Below are 16,983 nucleotides of genomic sequence, written 5' to 3' on the forward strand. Positions count from 1 at the left end.
GTATCTTTATTTCTGCTTTGGCTTCTGTATTTTAGACTTTCTACTTGACTCAGTGTGGAACTCTAGAAAAAGGACAACTCAAGAAAAAAAAAGCAGTCAAGGAGATTAAAAAAATTTAAAATTTTATTTATATTTTGACTTATTTCATGTCTGTATTTTAGTCGTTCTATTTCACTCAGTTTCTGACTCCAGGATGGTGGCTTTGTATTTGTTTTTACCCGATTCCAGATCGTTTAAAGCCTGCTTTAGAGCCATGCGCATCAGTAGGCGGGATTCGGGTTCCGTAAGTTGGACAGCAACAGAGTAGCCTGGGTTATCCTCAAAACCCGTGACAGCTTGGGCTTCCCGGTTAAATGGCTGCTCTTCATTTAACTCGGAGCACAGGCTACTAGTGGGCTTAGAGGACGGGACTTCGATGGTCTTGAAGGGTCTGTAGGTGTGGATGGTTTCACTGGGCTCAGTTTGCTGTCCTTCATCCGTCTTGGGTGAGCTTTCAGTAGTTTGAGTGGGACTATATTCTTGACCTTCACTTTCTGCGGACTCTTGTCCCATTTTAGTAATTATGGAATCTAATGTCCCGACATCATCGGACTCATTGGTTATAATAGAACCTTGGATACCTTCCAATTCGTTGGCTTGCTCGGAACTTTCAACACTTTCCAACTCATTGGTCTCCAAAGAACTTGCGATATCCTCACCCTCCTCATTCGCTATAACAGAACTTTCGATATCCTCAGGCTTTTTGGTTATCACAGAAGTCTCTACAACATCCAACCCAAACTGATCAGCCGCCGCATTGGTTATCTCAAAACCCATCAACTGATCGAATACCTCCTCCTTATCCAGATTCTCGTTCATATTGGGTTGGTTGACTTGGTTCTCATTAACTTGGGCTGGGTTGAAGGACCATGAAGCCATTTCCGGTCCTGGGTAAATGGTGTCCAAGGCGTTTTCAGCTTGACCCATTGTGTTGTTTAATGAACCTGATTTCTCCGAATAGAGCGCGTTTAAAAGAAGGGAAATTTGACTCAGCTCTTGCATCATAAAGTCCACATTCTGTCGCACGGTGTTAAGAGAACTGCGTTCGAAACTGGTAAAGGGCTCTTGGGAGTTGAGTTCCTGGGTCAAGTGTTCTCGCAGGCTGCGGGTTCTTTCAAATTGCAAATCCTCTTCACTGAATAACAGCTGATCGTCCTCTTGTTCCTCCTCAAACTGCATGTACGGATCTTCTGAATGACTGGGACTGGGCATACCCGCCAATTGCTCCACATCTAGTTCGTTATTTTTCCAGCCCCACGAGGCGGTAATGTCGTCATCGCTGTCATCCTTGAACTCTTCAACTTTATGCAAGTTCTTGTCCTTTAAATCCGGCCACACAAACAGGTGACTTGAGTGTTCCACACTCCTTGTCTTTTCCATTTCCTTCTGCCCACTTTGTGTTTGGTCCGTCGGATGTGAGATAAAGGGTGCATCCGAATTGTCAGACTGGCAGCGCAGTAAATATCTATGGTTCCTGGAGGAACGGAAGACACTGCGAGTGAAACCGCTGAGCACCGACAGGCGAGACATGTTTGAATTTTGAACGAGTCCTAGAAGTGGGTGTTCCGAAAGTACAGACGACTGCAAATGAAGTGAGGTAATCTAGCCACACTGACAGCTAAGCTGACTGAATCGTAGGTTGTTGAGATCGGGCAGGAAAACTATGGTATGGCTATGAATTTTGGTTCTCTCATCCTGTGGGCTCTGTTGGGACACCTGTAACAGAAACTGTTTCAGAGATTCTAGCAGAGACCACAGATGAGAAAACCCCGGTTTAAGATCATAACCTTCAGGGAATGTGGTGGGTTTGGACATCGGTGGTTAGAGATCCTAGCAGAGGTGAAAGATCCCAGAAGAGTGATCGCAATCTTCATGGACTGTGGTAACAACAGGGCCAGATGCTGATGTTGTGTTTGGCCAAGTGGTTGGCAATTCGGACCTGCTCGCAAGCGGACTTGTTTGCCAGGCACTCACATTCGGGCGGACGTGTTGGGATCACGGCGGGATCCTCCTGGACACATTCGGAGTAACTGGGGAATGGGCACTTGATCTTCTTGCAATCGGAGGGCGAAGGCCCCACCCGGCAGTCGGGCGGAATTCGGGCGGTTCGACAGCAGGGCATGCGCATGCGCACGCATCTGGACTTTTCGTTGAGGCACTTGTAGCGCTTCTTCTCGACGTCCTGGGGGCAAGCGTTTCGGGGGCAGAGGGGCAGGTCCCGGCGTAGGACCTCCGGCGGAATGGCGTCACACCAGCAGCACACTCGCTTCGGGACCATCCGCGGACAGCACTCCCACCAGGTGCGCTGGAACTCCCGGCACTTGTCCGACGGCCGGTAGTAGAGCACGTCGAAGCGGATGTCGCCGCACGGCGGACAGCACTCCTCCGGATAGTGCCACAAGGTCTCCGGCCGCACTTTCCTCCTCTCCTTGTAGTCGCCCCACATGGACACGAATTGGCTTTTTTTTGTAGGATCATTGCAGGGATTCTCTGCGATGCGGGTGTTCACGCAACATGGGTACCGAGGTTGCGAGCAGTCTTCCTCGCTGCAAGGACGAACTGGCGGATCTGTGGGATCGCAAGGCCGCTTCTTCACCACCCTGCAATCGGGAACCAGACTCTCGGGACAAAATCTCCTGGACCTTTTCGCCAAGATAGCGCTAAGGTGAAAAGGATTCCGAGGAGTCAACGAAACACTGGGCGTCCCCAAAATCCTCTTGGCCAAAAAGCTGAGCATGGCTGCTGAATTAAAATTTGAGTTTCTGCTCTAGGAGCAAATGTTTGTCCGAAAAGTAAGCCAAAGTATAGGGTTGAGAGTTAAATGGGGGGTTTCTTATCCGGGAGGTTCATAGAACATTTTTGGTGGCTCTAATATGAGTTTATCACAGTGTTTTTCTATATTTTTGATCTATTAAATCATAATAGTTACTAATATCCCTCACTGTATTGTACATTTGACAATGTTTGTAGAGCAAAGCGTATTAATTTTCTTAGATATTTCAAATAGGATCCAACTAGTTTTGTCCCCTTGACTTAAAAAGTCGTTGAGGAATACTCCATAACACAAAAAAAAACATTATATCAACACTATACAGTTTTACTACATCTTTGATACATCAGTTTGTGGATAATCCTGGACACTTGTTGCCAATCTCAGTCGCAACTCAGTAGCAACACTATAGGCAAAGTGTTTTGTTGAGCTGTGGATGAGTTTGGCAACAAGATCGAAGAGCATCCTTTTGTGTACGGCTTAATAGCAGTTCCGATACAGTTTTTGATAATCGAAGGCGAGAGAATGTTGGGTAAAGGACTTTCTGGGCATACTCGGGCAATTCTGACCCTGGAAAATGCTGGCAAATGCGGTTGAGTACCGTCCAGTCCGCAGTTGTTTCCAGTCCTCTAGTCCCCCCGACTTGTTGGGGAACATGGCTTGATTTCTCGTGAAGCTCGGTCCTCGCGGTCCGGTCTTTGGCAGTAGGCGATCCTTTGCCTTCGAGCACAGCTCGTCCATGGCCTCGCGCTGGAATCTCTGGCCGATGTTCGTGATGCTGCCCATCGGCTGCCACTTATTGTTAGTTGGCGGTCTTTGGTTAGTCACCTGCGAAGCACCTGGTTTCAGATATGCCCCAGTGGCTTCGGTCCGCGGCAAGGGACTCAGCATTTGGTCGACGCAATTCGACTGGTTCCGCACCATCGGCGGCTGCGTGCGAGAGTAGCGCACCAGGAGCTTGGTCAGGCGCTCGGCGCACATGGTGGCCAAAACGGAGGTAGTCATGTCAGATCCTCTCGAGCTATCACTGGCCTTTTTTACTCCTTCGGTCTGCGTGGGAGTTTTGTTCGGGATTGTCTAAATGGAAACGTTCGATTTGGAAGCCTGTTGCTTGATTAAAATGAGACGCACCGAAATGAACGATTCATTGTATGGGTGACCGCAAAGGCAAGGCTGTCTGGATGTGGAAAATAGATTTGCTGGTTAAAGCATTGGGTTAATAAATAGGCTCTATTAAGTCAAAAAAAGGTGGACAAAAAACAATGATATATATTTCTTTATTATTTTTTTTATTATTTATTATTTATGCTTGATGATTTGTACAATTTAATTCAATATTTCTTTCATATAACTTTTGCGATTAGTTTTGAGATATGTAATGGCTCTGAATTTTGGAACAAAGCAATGGCTACAAGTGTTTGAGAGCTTGGATCCATTGCTTTGTTCAAAAACGCAGAGCCTTAATGGAGATTTGTTTTAAAGTTTGGGCTTAGACTAGCACTTGAGGATTAATTTTTCCCGCCGCATTCTCTCCCGAAAAGCCAAACATTTTGAGAAGGTATCCAAGCAGTGGCACTCGATTTTCCGGCGTGGTCTAGACCATCTAGCCAGTTCCGAAAATGAGGGAAAAGGAGCACGCAGCTTGATGCAATTGGAGGGCTTCCTGTAATAGTGACATAAAGGATCACAGCGAGCTGGCTTACAGCAGGGCCAAAATAGCTTTGGGCACTGGCACTCCGGATCACGCTTGAAGTCGCCTCTCTCACAAAGAAGCCTCAGACTTTTATAGGGTTCTTTGCAAACCTCCGGGCAGGGATTCTTGCGATATAGCACCTCGGGCGGATTGATGGCATCCAGGCAGCACACCTTCCTTAGGCGTTGCTTCACGGGCGGACACTCCACCCAGGTGCGCTGGTAGCAGCGGCACTTGTTTGACGGCTGGTAGTAGATCGCATCGAAGCGCGGCAGTTTGTCCTTGCAGAATGGCTGCTCGTCCGTCTGGCAGGGTGGCTCCCACATCGATCGAAAGGGTTCCAGCAGCGGTTTGGGTACTTTGGGTCGCTTCATCTCCGCGCAGGGGTTTTTGGCCGCCGATCGCAAAACACAACACATTGTCTCCAGCTGCTGGAACTCTTCCAATAATTTCTCACGAGGCAGTTCGCGAGTCAGCACTTCCTTGGCCCTCTGGCATCTGTTGCCTGGAACGCGGTGGCAAACGGGGTCCACGGGCAGGCAAGGCGGGTCCGGAAATCTGGGCGCTTTGCAGGCGTACCTCCTGCAAGCCTGCCTGCAGAAGGTGCGAAGTGCCGACAGCATCCTTATAATTTTGTGGAAATTTGGAAGGGCCTCCTGATTTTTCGATATTTTCTACATTTCAAAAGCCAAACTTTTGACTAGGAAGGCCGGGAAACTTGGCTCACCTTAATAATATATTACAATGTAGAAAATCCATAGATGATGGTTTAAAGGGAGCTATAAGATTGTCCAACTTTTCGATCCAGTTCTTTGGAATGGAGTTTTCTGAAAAGGAAATCCGTTTTGGAAGCAGGAAATACTTTGAAGGATGAAGGAATCAAGTGAGGGCTAAAGTAGTCAATCAGGAATCAATCTGAAAAATCTAGTAAACTATGAAGGGAAGCCCCTTAGAATGGATAGCGCATTCGGGATCTGTTCGAAGAGTGTCTCATCAGGGGCTTGGTGCAGATGCTGCGCGACTTGTGCCGCCGATGGAAGGCGTTCCACATGTCGCACATGCCCGGAACCACCTGACAGGCGCACTCGCTGCGGCAAAAGCGCGGTATTAGATGGCAACAAGCCTCCGAGAAACTGGGCATGGGTGCCTCCCTTTTGCAGCAATCGGTCGGCTGGCGGACTTTGTGGCACGTGGGCGGTCGGAGGCCAAGTCTGCAGCCAGGAGACCTGAGGACCGACTTGCAAAACACGTTCATCTGGAGGAGGTGCTTTTCTATGGCCGAAAGCGGCGGCTGTTGCGGCGGACGGATGCGGCGCTTCATGGGCGGATAGGCCTCCGGATCGGGACAGCAGGAGTCCTTGGGACGCAACCAGAGGAGCGGGCACTCGGACCAAGTGCGCTGGTACTGGCGATACTTATCCGACGGCTTGTAGTGCTCATTGTCGTGGCGGATCAACTTCAGCAAGCAGTTTGGATCGGTCTTTCCCCGCTGATAGATCTCCTGCAAGTACTTGGGGTACTGCTCCTTGCCGATTGATGGTCTTTCGTAGCACTTGTTTTCCACTTCCCTATGTGGGCAAGGTAGCTTGTCCTGCAAGCAGTCGACGGTCTCCTTGTCGCGCATCCTGCAGCACTCGCCGGAACTGGCATCGTAGTTGCCCCAGTTGTACCAGCGGCTGTTGGCCAATAACCTTTGAATCGGGCCTCGGCGCAAGCCCAGCTTCGTGGCCATCTTGGAAACCGAATTTAGAGAGGCGTTAGGCCGAAAAATTGTTTCACTAATTTCAAATTTAAAGCTGCGGAAGTCTGACTTGTCAGCCGAAGGACTCTTTGTCCATCGAGCACATTTGCACAACTTCAAGACATGGTCATTAATTATGCTAGCTCACAACCCGTTTCCAATACAATATCATAACTGTCTATATATAGACTAACTATAACTATAACTATAGTTAACTATAGTTAATGCTTTTAGGTGTTTCTGTAAATTTTGATCTGCAAGGGATGCTCTACATTCGTATGTAATGTAACGAACTTTTACAACAGGAGCAAATAAAATTAAAAGCATTTTTTGATCAACTTTAAATCTCGAAGATCGATTAATTTATTGGGAAATACCTATTATTTTTTGTATAAAGCATGCATTTAATTGAATTCAAAAGCCCTCATGACATTTGTGGGGAACCTCTTTTTTTCCTTTTCATATTCCTAACTTGGTTTACTTCTATTGTATACAATCCGCATAAGCTTGATGTTTTTCTCCCCCGTAAGTATCAAAAGTATATGATTCCTATTGTGGTCTATTCGAAACTGGTGGGACGGCGACCCAGGCAACTAAGACTTCTTCATGCGGTAGTAGTTCCACACCTCGCACATGGGCGGCTGGTTGATGCAGGAGCACTGGCTGGGCGGCACATCGGGCAGCGGATCCAGCTTGCACTCCGAGTAGCTGGGGTATTTGGTGCGGCGACGAAGGCAGTCGGAAGGGGGTCGTCCAGCGCGGCAGCATGACCGTGCGGGCACCCTTGCAGAAGGGCAGCTTGAACCTGGGGCAGGAGCCCTCGTCCTTCTTTGGGCGACACTGCCCCAGCCCCAGGCTCTCGTTGCCGTCGGGGCACACTTTGGTCGCCTTAAGCGGCGGCGTTCGGCGGGCCCGTCGCAGGAAGTTCACCGGTCGGCAGCGGCAGACGGCCTTCCTTTTCCGCTCCTCCAGCTCGCACTCGCACCAGGTGCGCTGGTACCGGCGGGACAGCTTGTCGGTGGGCTTGTAGAGCGTGAGGTCCGTCGGCGGATAGGCATTCGCACATGCGGTGCATGCATCGGCTTTGGGCATCGATAAAGGCGGGCACATTGAACTCTGGATCGGAGCGACACTTGTACTCAGAGCGCCGCATTGATACCCAACAGTTGTCCTTGAATGGCACCTTCGTCCCGTTTTTTTGGTAATTTTTTTTTAAATCCAATCGCTGACCGGGCATCTTGGGCACCCAATCTTCGTACGGGTCGTATAGGGTCTCCATGGCACGTAACTGGTTGATCCGCAACGTCAAACCACTCCTCATCGCGGCCGGAGCTCGGAAAAGCGTCTTCTTTACCAGCAGCATGCTGTTCTCACAAAATCGAATGTCAACTAAGTTGCTAAGGGTCAAAATACACTGACAAATTTTGTCTTTGATTAAAAAAATGGAAATATTGAATCACTGCGGAATTTTCATAACGTCGTTTAAAGGTGTACGGATTATTTGAAGTATATGTCATGGGTGGCAACAAATTATTACATATAAAATAATCATTATATTTTATGAAATAATTGAATTAACTTCACAAACACAAATTGTCAAATAGACTTTCACACACAAGATATCCGCATCATTATAATAGAATAGCAAAAATAAATATCTGACTATTGAATTTAAAATTGTATATTAAATTTTAAAATTACATATGAAATCATAATATTAAATACAGTGCACATTAAAGACTATTTAAAAAACAAATTTTAATTTATGTTAAAAAATAAAATAGTTTAAATAGTTTCTGTTTGATTTAAATGCATTTAAAATTTTGTCTAATGAAAAGTAAACATTTTTTTTAACATTTTCATTTTTAAAATAACTAAAAGCCGCAATGGATGCAAATCAAAGGGAAAATATTTAAATTACATAAAAAATGCCACTTAAAAAGCCAACCAATGAAAATTTGTTCAGTAAAAGATTTGATTTGATTTAGGTTGTCAATTAATTTAGTTTTTATATGTATTTGTTAACACATCGAATAATTTTTAAAGCGGTTTTCCAAATAAAACGTTACTGTATTGTAAATCCATGAAAATGTAAGAGTGGCCTCTCCATCAGCCAGGTTTTTCAGACCAATTGGTATTCATCACATGCCGTGCGATCGGCAGCAACTTCGAGGTTGCGCATCCTGTTTTTCTCTTGTGTGGAGATGAACTGGGAAATGAACTTGCTGGCGGGAATGGCGTTCCTCTGGAGACGCCTCGAGGGCTCGAAGGATCGTCGGCGCACAGGGACTGGTGCTGGCTCCTCCCTGTGACGCGAGTCCCTCACTTCTTCCTGCGGTTCCTCATCCACGTCCACGGGTTCCCGCCAGGTTGCCTGATATTCACGCTCCGTCCAGCGTCCCGGGTTGTATTTCGTGTCATCCATGCGCTCTTCCCGCTCCTGCTGTTTAGCCCAAGTCCTTTTGTAGTCACGCACTTGCAAGGTTCCTGGCCTGTAGTACTTATCATCCAGTCGGAACTGCTTCATTCCGCGGCACTTCGCCAGGCTGCTGAAGCCAAAGGCAGCCATCCTGCTGATCACCAATGCTTTTGACGAATTCATTTTGGCACAATCTTAAATTTAGATTTATTTTCAATACCAACTAAATTTTCAAAAGAGAAAAAAATATCTGGGATTAAAAACCGAATTAAAACGTGTTGTTATACACAGATGCCAAATGTGAAAATGAACGAAGTAGGAAAATCATGTTGAGGGAAACCCTTGAAAGAAAATTCAACAGTCACTAGATTCTAATTTTTCAGTTTCTTCCAAGTATGGCTTTGTCGCAATTTAGGTATTTTTTAAGTTAATTTATCGAATAATTGGCAATATATATATGTAAAAATAAATTAAAAAAAAATAAAACTGACAATATATATAATAAAAAATCTCTTAATTTTAATTCCTGTTTTCTCCTGCAACCTTACGTAAGAAATAATTTTAAAATCTCTCATATTTTACCTCCGATTAAATTATTAACATTTTTTAAAACAAATGGCATTATTTTATTTTTTTTTTGTGAGTTACTTCAACGTTGGATAAAATTCGGACTTGGATAGCTTCAAAATAAGTGCCCAGATAAACGCAGTAGAGTACGCAATGGAATAAAAACACCCAGCCTTCCAGTGCCACCAACGGATACAGTCTACAGTGTTTTTGAGTCTTCAGTCTGTGGTAAAGTAAGTGTGAAAGAAGAGAATCTCGGACCTCCTCAGCACTTGTCAAAGTCCCAGCAATCGCACTCCTTGGAAGGCTTGGGATCAGTAGGCTTTCGCTTGCACTCCGAGTAGCTGGGAAAAGGAGTTGGAACCTTGGAGCAGTTTTTCTTCTTCGCGGAACGCTTGCAGTTGGGTTCTGCTTTGGATTTGCTCGTCGATTCGGAATTGCTCTTGGAGCAGCCGCCCTTGGAGCCGACACAACTGGTCAATCGGGAGGCGAGTGGCTTTAGGAAGTTCCAGCCGCGTTCCGGCAACATTTTTGAATTTTGTAGTTGGGGGATCGAGAGTGGATTGAAATGGTATCGTTAGAATATTTTTGAGATATGAGATTTGAATTTAGCCAGTTGTCGCATGACAGAGCTTTCGCCGCCGCCTAAAATTCGCCGCACTTCAGGACCGCCCCCTTTCCCCGGGCAATCCTCCGCCGCAGCTCCGCCCACATCTCGCAGGCCATGGGCACCTGGAGGCACAGGCACTCGGTGGGCGGCGCCTTGGCGAGTTCATCCTTTTTGCACTCCGAGAAGCTGGGATATGGAGCCGGGCGCTTCTTGCAATCGGATAGGCGACGCACCCGGTGGCAGCTGGGCGGAATGCGTCCCGGCTTGCAGCAGGGCAGCGTCCAGTGCGGACAGGTGGACTCGGCCTCCGGCTTTTTGCACTCCATGGGATTCAGCATGGGCAACGAGGGTCGGGCGGTGGCCGCCAGCGCCTTTCGCTGGCGACGACAGGGCTTGGGACGCGGGCGCTTGGAGTGGATGCACACCTTCTTGGGCTTGATCACCAGCCGGGGGCACTCGTTCCACGTCACCTGGTACTGGCGCGCCTCCTTGTCCGAGATGCGGTAGTGCTGGATGTCCAGTCGCACTGCTTCATCGCACTTCGGCACGTACTCGCAGCCGGGAATGTACCACATGGACCTCATATTGGCTGGCACTTTCGGCTTTTTGGTCTTCTCCTTGGGTTCGGCCTTCTTCTTGGCCTTGCCGCCCTTGGCCGCATCGCAGATGGTGCCCTTGAAGTGGGGTGGACCACAGCCCTTGGATGCGGAGACCTTCTCCGTGAGGCACTCCCTGGGCGCCCCGCAATCGTCGTCGGACGCCTTGCTGCTGTAGTTGCGGCGAACCAGGTGCTGGCGGAGCACACTTGAGCCGCCGGCACCACTCTCGGCACTCGCTAGACGTGGAAGACCAACCGCCTTGGACCAGTCGACCTTCAACTGGACACACGCATTCACCAAAGACTCCAGGCACGGCATGCCACGGTCCACGAGTGAACGACACTTCTGACGCAACACTCGCAACATTCTGAACTTTTTTAACAAAATTTTTTTTTCAATGCCGAAATAAGCCGAGAGTATGTTTTGTAAGGCTGAGGACTGAGTGTAGACTAGCTGGGACAGCACATCGAACGCCACGAGGGGGCGTTCAACGCCAACTTCATATAAATTTTCAATTTAAAATTTCTAGGGTTCAGCTAAATTTACTTTGCTACCTACATAAAAATAAGCACTTTTACCTTAATTTCCTTTTGTGGTAATTTTATCCCCATTACTTGCAGATTTAAAAGGGTACATTGTATTTGTTGACAACTATATAACAGGTTTAAGCAATCATTTCTGACTCTGAAGTATGTATATATATTTTTAATCAGGACACCTAACAGAGTAGATTAAACCATTTACTATTATTGTCCGTATGAACGTCGAGTTCCCGGAATCTATACAAACTAGGGATTTGCGATATGACATACAGCTTTTGTAGAGGAACCAGGTCATGTCGCCTATAATCTCAACAGTTTTTCAAAACATACAATTATTTTAGAACTTTTTAAGAAATAAATAATAAAACTCAAATATAATCAGTGGTGTTACATATGCCTTCATGTAAATTTTCCACAACGGATGACGGTTTCTACTTTCTGGCTGACGGAATAATATTTATTATAATATCGACTTCATCGTTCCTATTTTTTTAAATAAATATGTTCTATGCAACATTTCGTCCTGCTTAAAGATGAATTGAGAACATTATTTAAAAGTTGTTATTAAAAGTAGGCCTTGAATTGAACTTCAAAGCCATATAGCCATGTCGATTAAGTCCGGATCTCAGTTCCTCTCGGCCTTTTCTAAATTTCACATCGGCTCAGTCGAGCTGACTGTGTTTTCGGTTTAGTTAATTTTAGTTTGGAAATTTTTGGTTTCGTAATTGCTTGTTTGTAAGGCCTTTACTTCGTTGGATCCAATTCTTTTTCGAGGGTATTTTTGCCAGCCTCTCAAGCTTACCATGTCTATGTGGCGCAGTGTAGCGACGAGGACACGGAGTCACCTGCTGCCTCGTTTTGGGGGCGTGGTCAGCCAGCGTGGCTATGCCGAAGACCACAATCCATCGCCCAAATGCAATGCAGATACTGGCAAGGGTTGCGGAAAGTTCACCGCCTGCGGAGATCCCCGATTCGAGAAGAAACCGCCGCCAAAGCAGGAAGACACCTTCCAGTTCCATCACCTGGTCAAGCAGCCGCCGGAGTGCTGCGACGATCCCTGCCGAGATCGGTTTCCCCTCTACGACGATTGCTTCTACAAGATCTCGGACAAGGCCAAGCGCAAGTACCAGGTCACCTGGGTGGAAGTGCCCGCCCATCCAGATAAAGCCCAAGAAGATCTGCTGCTTCGAGGCGGCCACCCGTCCGCCAATCCCACGACGCAAGCGCAAAGTGTTCGTTGCGGATGAAAAGTGTCCCACGGAGCAGGTGTGTCCGGTGGCCGAGGGCCTGTGTCCCAGGATCACGATGCCCGGCTGCAAGGCCGTCGACTCGGTTTCGTGCCACGTCGTCAGACGGAAAACGGACTGTATCAAGGTCAAGGCTCCGTACCCCTCGTTCTCGGAGTGCTCCCGCCCCCCGGTTCGCAAGGCTCGAGGCATCGAGTGCCGTTGCCTTGAGGTTCCAAGCGCCTGCGACCTTGTCCGCGAGACGATAAGAACTGAAGGAAATCCTCGCAAAGGCAACTGCGGTGGCAGCAGAGGCTAGCCGCATAGATCTCGTCCGACTCCACGCATTTTGAAACCATATACCACAGCTCAGAACATTGTTACGAAACCGATCCTGTTAAATTCTCCATTAACATCGTTGAAATTCCGACTATAAATAGACCGAAACACCGTTATTCTCTGGGTTTTATTTACAAAGCGCTGAGCAAATTCCTTGGGGCAGGTTTTTGATGGATTCTAGTAGAATATATTGTTTAGATACCCATTACTCAGCTAACCAATATCGAAATAATATTTATGTCCCCAGAAAATAAAAGGGATGAGGAGGCGCCATTTGTCGGACAATTTATCATCAATGCCCATAGTCGATAGACATTGACCATAAACATACAGCTTTATTATAATAAAGTATACTGTCTCTTACCATATGCTGTGTCAAACTTTCGCTATTCGTTGGCGTAAAAGTGGGCGTAGCCCTGTTTTGAAATAAATTTGCGCTGCAAAAATTTTAAAAACAAACAAAAAAAATATCTGCATGTCAAATCCCAAATCGCCAGCTTTTATAGTTACCGTCATACGGACTGACAGTTGGAAACGCTTCCTTCTCCCTGTAACATATTTTTCAACTTATATATAAAAATATATATTATAAAATGTAAGCAATTTTAAATTAATGATTGCCGCCATACCCTGTTACTTACAATAGGTTAATAGGTTGAGCAATGAATTTAAGTAATGTTATTCAGGTTTGAGAGATTTAATAGTATTGATTTGATACGACCACTTTCAATTATTTTGATACTGGGACAAGAGATTTCTCTTCCGCATTTTGGGGTAGTAATTTAATTTTATTCAGCTCTCTTATTAAATATTTTGTAATAGTGCTAAGATAATTCTGAGTTCCTTCCAAACTTACAGCTGGCCAGTTAAGCCTGCTTTTACTCCTTTTTTTTTGTTTTCTTCCTACTATGCACACAAAAGTTTTGTTTCCCTTAAAAAATAAAAACAAAAAAAACCGGCTACACTGCTACTTAGCCATGTAAATTGAAAGCGTTTGCTCAACTGTGGATGAGTATGCAAAGTGTCCCGAAGAGGAGGGTGCGGAGTTGGCGGACAACTGCGTGCCATATTAAAGTCGCTTTATAGCAAATTACCAATTCAGATATATACGGGTACACACAAATCAGTTATACCCGGCATCTATCAGCATATTCCCCAGGCTGTTGCTATTGGATTTTCTCTCCCTTTTTTGTTTTTTGGTCTTCTTTATTTTATTTTTTTTTTATTTTGAATGCATGCAGGCCGTCACATTTATTCGAATTCGAGTTTGATGTACGAGCCGAAATGCATGTGCATAATCAAAAGGGGAGCGGAAGGAGCCTTCTCCCGAAGACAATCGAAATGAGACAAAGCCCGGCTCCAAAGACGTCGAAGACGAAACTTCCCCAGCTGCAGACATAATTGATGGATCGCTGACTGACGACAGAAATGTTCTTCTGGTTGGATCCGAAAAGGGGACTCGTGTTGTTCGCCTACCTCTGCCTAAATAATGATGTCGCATTATTTATGCCGCAGCTGATTTGCATAGGCAAGCTAAGAAGTTTGGAGTGGTGGGGTATGTGGGGGATGTGGGAGATCTAGAAATCGGTTGCGTTGCCCCCGGGGGCAATGTGTGCGCTTTCTTTAATAAATGTTTAATTTATAATTGATTTTAGCCCCAATCCCGCACCGCCCACTGGCCCAGTGATACGACTTGGCTCGAAAGACCTCAAAGTTTCTGAACCGCAAAAGGATTTGCCCGCGCACGAAAACACTTAATTAATTCGCATAGACAGACAGTCGGACGGGCGGACGGACGGATAGACATACGAACGGATGTGGCGGGGCAGGATTTGGCCCACCCATCTGGTCAGGCGACTCCACCCCGGCACACACACACACCACACACATGAAGAAATAATTAGAAATTAGAATGGAGAATGGAGAATGGAGAATAGAGAATGCTTGCCAGCCAAGTTGACGATAACAACGCCCCACAAATGCCCGCCCACACACTGAGTCGACCTCTTACTCGACTTGTTCACCCATCTACACAACCTTCACAACCTCCAACCCCCAAGTAGCATATTTAAAATGTAGCCAAGTCGACGTCGACACGAGTATGATTTAAACTATATACTTGGACCCTTTTAGCAGACCAAAGCCCAAGACAGCGGCAACCCGAATCGAAAATGCTGTTGCCCTGTTGTTGCTCAAGCAGTTTCAATTTACTTATTATGGCTCGAGATGGGATTGTTCATTGAAAACTATCGATTTCTGTTCTTAATAGGCGAAATTAATTATAATTAGTCGGTTATTGTGAACAATTGGATTAAAGCGTTTATAAGAGAAGTTTAAAGTTGTAAGTGTGTTAAAATACTTAAGTTTTTTTTCTAACAATGAAATGCTATCTTTTTAATAAAAATTTTTTGTGTTCCAGTCTATTTAACTTTAATAAACTTTTGGTAAAATATTTTTGTTTAATATTCCTATTTAAAACACCTGATCTATTCTTTCTTATTGTTCCATCAAAATTGCTTAATCTCCATGTTTTATTTAAGTTCCATAACTTTTTCTCGAAATAATGATAAGCTAAGCTGGTTAAATTCAAACCAATTTGTTTTTACCCTTAGATCAAGAAACTTCCTCAAAAAGAATACTGACCGCTGTATATTGTTAGAAAGGAGCTTGCTTAACTGCTGGAAAATGAATCAGCTTTCGATCTTAACCAATCACCCAAATAAGCATGTTCGATAAAACAGTTTTCCCCATCACTAAGGCAAAGGCAGGACCGCACAGAACAGCGAAAAACAGGACGGAGAGGAGGACCTAATTTGCTGCTAGTATCCGTTTACGTCTTTAGTTGCAGGAAAATTACAATATTTCGTGTGGGATAGTTGGCACGCATACACTCGCCTCCAACTTTGGGCTATAGATACTTTTGTATCTAATTTAAATTTCACAATTTCGGCGCTGCAAGAAAAACGCCAAGCTGGAAAATGAGCTAGGGCCTTGGCTAATTTTCTATGGCCGTCGCGCAAGGGTTGGTATCGAGGCGATGGGGATTGGGATTGGGTGTGGGAGGGAGTCGGATTAAAGCCCGGACAAGTGGACACAGACTTGGGCCGAAGTGCTTGCGTAACTGGGGGATCAGGATGTTGGACTTGGTCCGGCGACTGCTGCTGCTTAGCCAAATTATATTATGACTTGTTTAAAATTCAAATTTGAAAACACTAAAATCATGTTTTCGATGTCTAGCCACCCCGACTGCCAACCCCAACCCCTTTTGGATAGTTTTCGGCAAGGGTTTAAGTAGCGCACGCGGCCAAAAAGGTGGGGGGAGGGGCTTTTCGGTTGGGGTTTCTGGTCACAGGGGGTGGCTATGGGCTGGGTGTCTCTGCTAAGGCAATGCCACCGTCTCCGTCTCCATCTCCGCCTTCAACTGGCAACTTTTGCTGTCTGTCCTCGGCCTCGGCCCCGATCCTAACTCAAGGCAATGTCCTTTGCCGGCGTTATATATACGTATGTTTGGGGGTTTGTGTGCGTGTTGCCAAAACATAGTTTCTAGTTGCCACATAAATTTTGCATGCTCTAGCTTATATACGTGTGTGTGTGGACGGCTTGGCCAACTAGAATTTGCTTTTAAACAATTTTAATGATTTCATTAGTCGTACAGCGGGTAATTTAATGAGGACGATTCGGGGCTAAGAAATTGATTTTCTATTCGTTCGGCTAGCAGCGAGTTGATAGTGAAATAGATAGGAAAGCTCTGAATGGGTTGTTTGGGGCTTTGTTAATGGAATGTTTTTACTGCAAAATCGAATGTGTTAAAGTGTTTGTTTGGGTCTTAAGGCATACGAGACTTTTGGCTTGTTCGTTTATGGAAAAAGTTAACCATTGCTAAATTTTTTGTTATGACTTTTATTGAGAAGTAAATAGGGATTTCGTTTTTGTATTTATTTATTTTTTTTTTATTGTGTTATTCACTATAATCATATTATTCGATTTTGTGATAATATGTCCTTTGGAAAACAAAAACACAACTAACGTTTTTAACCAAATTAAAAAAAAAACTATATTTATTCGTTGACAATCTTTAGTTTGGACTATATTTACCGTTGCCTGTCTTAGGAGACTGACGTCTCCATTATAATGTAATTAAACTTTTATTTTTGTGTTGTTCTGTTGTGTCTTGCACTTGTCCGATGACTTTATCACAAGCCGAGTTACTCTTAGCCCGGCTAACACACACCAATGCGACGCCATTTTGTCCTGCCCGCACAGACTCACACACTCAAAGCTCAAGACATAATTAGATTGCATAATGTAAGTGTTGCCTCTCGTCCAGTCTGTACACTAAAGTCCTGGCAATTTCAATAAAATTTGTGTCGGCCAAGGAGTTAAGTGGGAAGATGGAGGGCTTAGCCCAAAAAGCAGTCAAATGTCTCAGACGTCTCAC

The 16,983-nt window shown here is 45.4% G+C and overlaps 10 protein-coding genes across 10 annotated transcripts in view; 2 read left to right on the forward strand and 8 right to left on the reverse strand.

Annotated features, from left to right (window-relative positions):
* Positions 1-16,983, forward strand: part of LOC128256877 (alpha-protein kinase 1) — a 76,378-nt gene that overhangs the window by 36,399 nt on the left and 22,996 nt on the right.
* Positions 145-1,590, reverse strand: LOC128256890 (uncharacterized). Its single transcript, XM_052987598.1, has one exon. It carries the CDS (start codon positions 1,567-1,569, stop codon positions 172-174), a length of 1,398 nt encoding a protein of 465 aa, XP_052843558.1. The 5' UTR covers positions 1,570-1,590; the 3' UTR covers positions 145-171.
* On the reverse strand, positions 1,901-2,859 carry LOC128256897 (uncharacterized). Its single transcript, XM_052987605.1, has one exon. It carries the CDS (start codon positions 2,774-2,776, stop codon positions 1,910-1,912), a length of 867 nt encoding a protein of 288 aa, XP_052843565.1. The 5' UTR covers positions 2,777-2,859; the 3' UTR covers positions 1,901-1,909.
* Positions 3,116-3,983, reverse strand: LOC128256904 (uncharacterized). Its single transcript, XM_052987611.1, has one exon. It carries the CDS (start codon positions 3,812-3,814, stop codon positions 3,290-3,292), a length of 525 nt encoding a protein of 174 aa, XP_052843571.1. The 5' UTR covers positions 3,815-3,983; the 3' UTR covers positions 3,116-3,289.
* Positions 4,163-5,135, reverse strand: LOC128256899 (uncharacterized). The gene has a single exon (XM_052987607.1). The coding sequence runs from the start codon at positions 5,123-5,125 to the stop codon at positions 4,304-4,306; it is 822 nt and encodes a 273-aa protein (XP_052843567.1). The 5' UTR covers positions 5,126-5,135; the 3' UTR covers positions 4,163-4,303.
* Positions 5,437-6,336, reverse strand: LOC128256900 (uncharacterized). Its single transcript, XM_052987608.1, has one exon. It carries the CDS (start codon positions 6,232-6,234, stop codon positions 5,452-5,454), a length of 783 nt encoding a protein of 260 aa, XP_052843568.1. The 5' UTR covers positions 6,235-6,336; the 3' UTR covers positions 5,437-5,451.
* LOC128256901 (uncharacterized) lies at positions 6,576-7,731 on the reverse strand. The gene is given in 3 exon segments (XM_052987609.1): positions 6,576-7,013; positions 7,015-7,315; positions 7,317-7,731. Coding segments are annotated over 3 exon segments (768 nt in total). The 5' UTR covers positions 7,607-7,731; the 3' UTR covers positions 6,576-6,836.
* LOC128256906 (uncharacterized) lies at positions 8,217-8,975 on the reverse strand. The gene has a single exon (XM_052987613.1). The coding sequence runs from the start codon at positions 8,843-8,845 to the stop codon at positions 8,366-8,368; it is 480 nt and encodes a 159-aa protein (XP_052843573.1). The 5' UTR covers positions 8,846-8,975; the 3' UTR covers positions 8,217-8,365.
* LOC128256895 (uncharacterized) lies at positions 9,276-10,898 on the reverse strand. Its single transcript, XM_052987602.1, has one exon. It carries the CDS (start codon positions 10,802-10,804, stop codon positions 9,875-9,877), a length of 930 nt encoding a protein of 309 aa, XP_052843562.1. The 5' UTR covers positions 10,805-10,898; the 3' UTR covers positions 9,276-9,874.
* On the forward strand, positions 11,592-12,661 carry LOC128256902 (uncharacterized). The gene is given in 2 exon segments (XM_052987610.1): positions 11,592-12,125; positions 12,127-12,661. Coding segments are annotated over 2 exon segments (741 nt in total). The 5' UTR covers positions 11,592-11,783; the 3' UTR covers positions 12,526-12,661.

Source organism: Drosophila gunungcola (genome assembly GCF_025200985.1).
Source record: "Drosophila gunungcola strain Sukarami chromosome 2R unlocalized genomic scaffold, Dgunungcola_SK_2 000030F, whole genome shotgun sequence".
In the NCBI taxonomy this organism is placed as follows: domain Eukaryota; kingdom Metazoa; phylum Arthropoda; class Insecta; order Diptera; family Drosophilidae; genus Drosophila; species Drosophila gunungcola.

Excerpts from the sequence above, each read along its gene's own strand:
- LOC128256890 (XM_052987598.1), bottom strand. The coding sequence starts at position 1,569 with ATGTCTCGCCTGTCGGTGCTCAGCGGTTTCACTCGCAGTGTCTTCCGT.
- LOC128256897 (XM_052987605.1), bottom strand. The coding sequence starts at position 2,776 with ATGCTCAGCTTTTTGGCCAAGAGGATTTTGGGGACGCCCAGTGTTTCG.
- LOC128256904 (XM_052987611.1), bottom strand. The coding sequence starts at position 3,814 with ATGACTACCTCCGTTTTGGCCACCATGTGCGCCGAGCGCCTGACCAAG.
- LOC128256899 (XM_052987607.1), bottom strand. The coding sequence starts at position 5,125 with ATGCTGTCGGCACTTCGCACCTTCTGCAGGCAGGCTTGCAGGAGGTAC.
- LOC128256900 (XM_052987608.1), bottom strand. The coding sequence starts at position 6,234 with ATGGCCACGAAGCTGGGCTTGCGCCGAGGCCCGATTCAAAGGTTATTG.
- LOC128256906 (XM_052987613.1), bottom strand. The coding sequence starts at position 8,845 with ATGAATTCGTCAAAAGCATTGGTGATCAGCAGGATGGCTGCCTTTGGC.
- LOC128256895 (XM_052987602.1), bottom strand. The coding sequence starts at position 10,804 with ATGTTGCGAGTGTTGCGTCAGAAGTGTCGTTCACTCGTGGACCGTGGC.